At 45.0% G+C, this 7,320-nt stretch overlaps 1 protein-coding gene and 1 pseudogene across 2 annotated transcripts in view; both read right to left on the bottom strand.

Moving 5' to 3' along the window:
* Window positions 1–3,669: 3,669 nt before the first annotated feature.
* Window positions 3,670–6,040, bottom strand: LOC309400699 (uncharacterized protein). The gene is made up of 2 exons (XM_081969317.1): window positions 5,682–6,040; window positions 3,670–4,655 (listed from the first exon to the last, which is right to left on the bottom strand). The coding sequence occupies exons 1-2, from the start codon at window positions 5,754–5,756 to the stop codon at window positions 4,404–4,406; spliced, it is 327 nt and encodes a 108-aa protein (XP_081825443.1). The 5' UTR covers window positions 5,757–6,040; the 3' UTR covers window positions 3,670–4,403.
* Window positions 5,828–7,320, bottom strand: part of LOC309400569 (ATP-dependent RNA helicase DHX30-like) — a 98,264-nt pseudogene continuing 96,771 nt past the window's right edge. The window contains exon 10 of the transcript in view: window positions 5,828–5,892. The product of the transcript in view is annotated as an ATP-dependent RNA helicase DHX30-like (transcript). The remainder of the gene's footprint in view (window positions 5,893–7,320) is intronic.

The raw sequence follows: 7,320 nt of genomic DNA, 5'->3' as shown, positions 1-7,320 counted from the left end.
GGTGATGCCACATCCCTATGGAATCAACAGTACAGTCAGAGTTGCACCATACACGGTGTTCAGAGGCAGGAACAGAGGCACTGCACTACAGCAACTTGAGAGGGCAGGTGCAGTGCATCCAACAGATCTTTAACACACTCAGCATTCTTTATTGGAGATCCTTGATTTAATTTTTCATCCATTGCATTGTATGTATAGCATATTCTACTATCCTCTGATTAAAATTCATTTTTTCATGGAACAGAAGCATAATAGCATCTGGAACAGAGGACCCTGATATTATTTGGTTTAGGCACTCCTTAACACTATTTAAAATGGTTTTAATCATTTGTGCCCAAATCACCAAATCAAGGATGTACTATGTTTAATACATTCAGTAGGAAGGCAATAGCAAGTGTTTTTCAAGGAAAAGAAATGGGAGAAGTTCTATGGAAGATGTGTGAAAGAAGTTCATGGTAAAATGCAGTGAGTTACTGACAAGAGGGAAACAGAGACGACTACTTAGTCGTTGTGAAGTGAAAAGTCGAAGTAAAGTTCTAATAGGGGAGGGAAAGAAATCAGGAAAGAAGTCAAATTAATGATTACATTGCTAAATTCTTTCTCCTTCAGCACTGAACAAGTCTAAAAAATTTCAAATTGCATAATGAATTCTATAATCCCAATGGGTAAAAAGACTGCATCATTTCTTTATGTATGCCCCCCCTTTTTTTTTTCAAACCCAGATTCCTTTAGTCGTATTTTACACAGCTTAAATTTGCAGCTGTTTGGGGGTTTTTTGCAAAAACTTTGTCCAAATAAAAGGTAACACACATTAACTATAAGAACAGTGAATGTAATTCTAGACCACAGGCCAACGGAAAAAGGCCTTCCTTATCTATGGAAAAGTGGTCCGGCTCAGACGCTTGTAGTTACATTGATGGATCTGGATCTCACTGGATACACTGGATCTCAAGTGTTTTTGTATTAGCATTGGCTTGCCCGATCTAAGGGCAGGTATTCCGCATTAGGTTCCTGTCACTGCGTTTATTTGGTTTGACAGCTGTGCCTACATTCTGAGTTATACGGCAGAATGAACTGTCTCTTATCAGCAATGATTTACTGTGCATGTCATACATTCCATATACCTTCACTTTACTTTCTTCCTTTGTCTGTATGCCAAGGCAGACAGGAACTCTGCCAAGATGTGGTTATTAGCTTAGTAAGTTTGCATTTTTACTTTATTTACAATAAAATGTTTTTCTTAGAATATACCTTGGGTTTATTTTGTTTATTTCAAAAGTATGCTTCAAGGATATGCCAAGATCCATACCTCATTAATTTACAGGGCGGAATTCACACCCTGACAGTTCCCTTTTTCTTTTCTTCTCTTTTTCTCTGTTTGTTTCCCTCCATTAAGACAGCCCAGGGAACTAGCCTTCTCAGGGAAATAAAGGGCAAATGAATCCTGCTAACACAGGCAGTCCTTATGTATGGAAAAGATCAACTCCTTCCCAAAGAAAAATTAAGGAGAAAGACGTGCCACCTGAGCAAGAGAGCCAACCCTTATCTACGGGAAAGGTAGCAGGCACAGGAAATAAAACAATGCACCCTTCCAGCAAACAAGCTGACCCTTATCTACAGAAAAAAGGGGCGACATGGCAGGAAGTAATTACATTCGGATATAGACACTTATAAAAGCAAGCTAAAAGACACTTAATAATTTGAGATTATTATAAGGAAAGACAGAAAGGAAAAAACAGGGTCAGGTAAAGAAAAATCATAGTGCCGAAGGGCACTTGGAGGTTTATCGGGATCCTCAGGGTCACTGGAGTAGCGCAAATTGGTGTGGAACCTTCTTGGAACTGCTGAAAGGGTTGTGTTGTAGACTGGAGATGGGTGTTGTTTTATCTCTCCCCCTCTGTTGAGAGTGTGTTGTTCAATTGACAAAGATGGCCTCTTGGACCCCCTCTTTCAAACCTGTCCAAAATGTGGAATCGTCAACCAGGATAGAGCTGGAAGGGACCTTGGAGGTCTTCTAGTCCAACCCCCTCAAGAACTGTACAGAAACATGGAACAACAGAATTGGAAAGGACTTTGTAGGTCATCTAGTCCAACCCCCTGCTGAAGCAGGAGACCCTTACAGAATTATAGAACTAGAGTTCGAAGGGACCTTGGAGGGTGTCTAGTCCAGGGGTGTCAAAATTTGATTTCATTGAGGGCTGCATCAGGGTTGTTTGACCTCGGAGGTCCGGGGTGGGTGTGGCCAGCTTGACATCACTCCTGTCAGGGGTGCCTGTGGTGGCCCGAGTGCTCTGCCAGCGAAAACAGGCTCCTTGAGCTCCGTTTTCACTGGCAGAGGGTTGCAGGAGGCTGTGGCAGCCGAAAACTGAGCTCGAGAGCCCATTTTCGCTGGCAGAAGCACCGCGGGCCAGTCCTTCACCCTCTGGAATGAGCTGCCCCCGGAGCTCCGCATAATCCCTGACCTCCGGTCCTTCCGATGCGCCCTAAAAAGTTGGCTTTTCCAGCAAGCCGGCCTGGCCTGTTAATTTTAATTTTAACTTATTTTAAATGTATTGTTTTTTTAAAAAAAAAATTGGGTTGTTTTTTTTTGGAAATGGATTTAATCTTTTTTTAACTTTTGAGATGTGTGTTTTTTAATGTTGTACGCCGCCCTGAGTCCTTTTGGAGAAGGGCGGCATATAAATCCAAATAAACCAAACCAAACCAAAGTTTCCAGGGTGGCCCTGTGGGCCAGATCTAAGCACCCTGTGGGCCAGATCCTGCCCCCTGGCCTTGAGTTTGAGATCCCTGATCTAGTCCAATGCCCTGCTCAAGCAGAACCTCTACCATTCTTGACCAAAGGCTGTCCAGACTCCTCTTCAAAACCTCCAGTGATGGAGCACCCACAACTTCTGGTGACAAGTCCTTCCACTGATTCATTGTCCTAACTGATTTGAGAACTTCTATGGAGGATCTCCCTTGACCTTCCTCCTCCCAACCCAACGTATCTAAACTTCCCTGCATCTCGGTCCCTCCCTCCTGGGAATCCAGACCGCATTCCACCACACCTAGATAAAATCCAGGGCAACCTCCGTACAGGTGGATAGACTTCCTAGCTATCTCAACAGCGGCCATATTGACGGAGGAACTGGTAGGCAGGCCTTCAGCTTGGTGGTGTAGAGTTCTAATAACCATCATTTGCTGCTCCAGTGGGTGGTGAGAATCAAAATGTAAATATTGAGTCTGCAGGCTACAACACAGTCCTTTCAGCAGTTCCAAGAAGGCTCCACACCCATGTGCGCTACTCCAGTGACACCAAGGACACAGAAAAAACCTTCAAGCAGCCTCAACTGTTCTCTAAAAGAAATGCAAATGACCAGCTGTCTGCAAGGAATATCAATTGTTCCCCCCCCCCCCGAAGATGTTTCCCTTCTCATTCAAGAAGCTTCCTTCCGTTCTGATTGAAGAACCAAACTGTTAGCCAGAACTGAAGAAGCTTCTCTGATAAGAAGCAAAACCTCTTCAAAGAAAAAACAAGAAAGTCCAGTTGCCTCTTGAAAAAGCACCTTTCGGACAACCACAACCTGAATGACTGAGAATAGATATCCATATATATATTTTAAATATCTTAAAAATGATGTTTAAAGAATATTTGCAAGCAACCCCCCAATGATCACTTTGGAGCCCGTGTTATTCATCTGGTCAAGTTCTTTTTATTGATTAAATTAGCATTTCCGTACAACTGCATAGCATCGCCCACTTTTCTGGATAGAAAAGTCTAGAAAGCGTCGGTTGCAATCATGATTGGTCTTTTTGTGTCCCCCCCCCCCGCCCCCCAAAAAAGATCAGGAGAGACCATGTTTCCAAGTTAGGAAAAACCACCAATTCCAGAAAGGGTTTTGCATTCGGAAAACCGTGAATTCCAGAACGACGTAGATCAAAATGATAAATTGTGTGAAATTTATCGCCCTTTCCTGCAGACCCTTCTTTCACAGGCCCCACCCCAATAACCAGGGGCTCCGGGTACGAAGCCCATCATCCACTAATCAATCTCCCCAATCAATCCACACTTCCCTCCTGCTTTTGAGGTTCCCAACCATCCCCTCTTGGTGTGTGTTGCGGCCTCTTCGCTTTTTTGAGGGGTGGTCTCCCGCAGCCCCTAACCTTCCTTCCTGTGTGGTGCTCTGAATCCTCACACCTACCGATGGGCTTATCCAAGTCACACCCTCCTCCCGCCCCACAGAGGCTTGGTGAAAGGCCCCTGCCAGCCCTTCTTCGCCGGTCATGGGGAACTCCTAGTCCAAAGATGGACCTTTGCTTTACGCCTGACTTTCCCGGTGGCTGGCTTGCCAGCCGAGCTCAGTGATGCTTCTCTAGACTGTGGGTGCAACTCTCCCGACGTCTTCTCTCCGGGGCCCGAGAGGTCATCTGTTGTTCAGCATGGGCGTGACGAAGCAACGAGGCTCGGCCTGGCGCTGCCGATCGCCGTCCTCGGGAGGCATCAGATGCTTGGCTGGGAGCACCTCTCTCGATTGAGAGAGGACAGCAGCGTTGATGTGGTTAGTCCTCAAGGCTTTGTCCCACTGCTGGCCAAAGGTTTTGTGGGAGGGGTCCTGGAGTGCCCGGTAGTCAGCGTTGGAAAGTGGGAAGGTGCGGGGTTCCCAAGGTGGCACATTCTGGAGAGGAGAGGAAGAGCAGTTAGTGGAAGGGAAGGAGAATTTGGCAAAGGAAGACCCATACAGGTAGTTCTTGACTTATGACCAGTTACTTAGTGACCGTTTGTAGTTATGACATACCTCTGCTGGAATACAGGTAGCCCTTGACATCTAAGTATTCATTCGGTGTTCAAATTTACACTGAAAAAAGTGACCAATAACCATTTTTAACACTTATGACCATTGCAGCATCCCAATGGTCACGCGATCCAAATTCAGACGCTTGGCATCCGACTCATATTTATGACAGTTACAGTGTCCTGGGGTCAGGTGATTCCTCTTCTGCCAAGCAAAGTCAGTAGGAAAGATTGTTTTACTTAACAACTCTGCTACTAAGTCAACAACTGCAGTGATTCACTTAACAACTATTGTGACTAACGAGCACAATAGAGCCCAAAATTTATGTTGCTAGGCGATAACAGTTGTTAAGTGAGTTTTGACCCATTTTATGCTCTCGCCAATGTTGTTCAGTGAATCACTGCTGCTGTGAAGTCAGCCACGTGGTTGTTAAGTGAATCGGGCTTCCCTGTTGATATTGCTTGTCAGAAGGTCGCAAAAGGGGAACCCGGGATACTGAATCCGTCATAAATATGAGTTGCCAAGTGTCTGAATTTTGATCACGTGACCATGGGGATGTTACAAGGGTCATAAGTGTGAAAAACATAAGTCCCTTTTTTCAGTGCCATTGGGACTTAAAACAAACTGTTGTAAACCAAGGACTTCCTGTAATCCCATTTTCAATGTTTCCTGCTGGCTTCCCCTATACAGTCAATGGGGAAGCCAGCAGGAAGCCAAGGTTACATGAGTTTATTGCTTAATGATAGCAATCAGGACTTCCAGAATTGCTATTGTTAAGCTACAACATCTCTCAGCGACTGAAATTCTGCTCTTGGTTCCGGTCCTAAGCCGAGGACTGCTTCCAATTTCTGTCATAACCTGAGGACTGCATTGTTGATGTAATAACCAAGTCCTCTGAAGCGGTCTCACCTGGATCTCGTCTGTATTGAAGGAAGAATCTTCGCTGAAGGAATTCCCTCCTCGGCCTCTTAACACCAGGGACATTGGGACGTTGAAGGGGTCCGGGCTGAGTGACGTGGTGGGTGAGTTGGCACCCTGAGGGTAGTGAAGACTGTTCAGCAGGCTGTCCTGGCAGCCGGGAGGAGGCACCCAGCGCCCGTCGGCTTTATGGGAGGAGCTCCTGGAAGGAGAAAGGAAAAGAGTGCAGGAAGCCTAACTTAGCAGGGTCTCTAAAGAGATCTTGGGATGGTGGATGGATTTGGGGGTGGTGGTGTCTTATTCCTTCCATCCCAATGATGGAAAGGGGTGTCCGTCGACAGGTGTGCCTCCAAAAGGAGTTCAGAGATGGGGGGAGCACGTTTTGGGGCATGTGAGAAACACTGGGAAAAGAGAAATGCTCCAAAGCGTGCCAGGCCCAACCAGAAGCTGCAGAGAAGAACGTTCCAGAACAAATGATCCATTGCATTCCTGTGGGGTGGTGGTGAAGAGGAGGTGGTGGTCAGGCAATAGTTTGGAAAGTTGGTGACTTCTCCCTTCTAAGCCCCTGCCCCTTCAAGGCATTTGATTTAGACTGGAGACATTATCTTGCTTGCTGTGTCATCATCCACCACCACCCCTGTCTCCCCCCCCCCCCCAATTTGCTTCTAGGGACTTCTTCCTGATACATTATTATCCGTAAAGCAGGATTCCCAGGCCACACCCAAGGGCAATTAGTTTGTCCAATCCATATAGTCATCCGCTCTCTCTAGCTATATATATACTGGTATATCTATCTGTCTATTATCTATCTATCCATTTATCCATTCATTCATATCTATCATCTCTCCCTAGCTATCACCTTATCATCTATCATGTCTCTGTATGTATGCATGCATGCATCTAATCTATATTATCTCTCTAGCTATCTTATCTATCCATTTCTCTCTCTCCATCCATCCATCCATCCACCCCCTCTCTCTAGCTGTCATCTTATCTATCCATCCATCCAATCTGTATAATCTAACTCTAGCTATCATATCTACCCATCCATACATCCATCTCTATCTATATATCTATCCAATCTATATAATCTATCATCTTATCTACCCATCTATCCATTCATGCATCTCTATCTGTATATCCATCCATCCATCTAATCTATATAATATCTCATCTCTCTAGCTGTTATCTACCCATCCATCCAGTTCTATCTATATATCCATCCATGCATCCATCCAATGTGTAATCTATCTTATCTACCCATCTTTCCATCCATCGCTCCATCCAATCTGTATCTTTGTCTCTGTTATCCATCAATCCATCCATCCATCCATCCACTGATCGATCCATATATATAATCTCTCTAGCTATCATCTTATCTGTCATGTATCATTTTATCCATCCATCCATGCCTCCCTCTCCATCCACATCGACTCTATCATATCTATCTATCCATCTACAATCTCTCTCTCTCTCTGAATCTGATTAATCAATTTGCAACCTCAGCATATCTAAGACCTCCCCAGGAGCTACCACCACGCTGACGCTGAGGCTTATGGGGTAGAGAAACTATTACGTGTGTTGGGAGTTCGTTCTTCAACCCGAGGAACTGAACTCATCTGTCTGAGTG

This window comes from Natrix helvetica (genome assembly GCF_964273705.1).
Source record: "Natrix helvetica genome assembly, chromosome: W".
Lineage (NCBI taxonomy): Eukaryota > Metazoa > Chordata > Lepidosauria > Squamata > Natricidae > Natrix > Natrix helvetica.
This window is presented reverse-complemented; position numbering and strand designations above follow the sequence as displayed.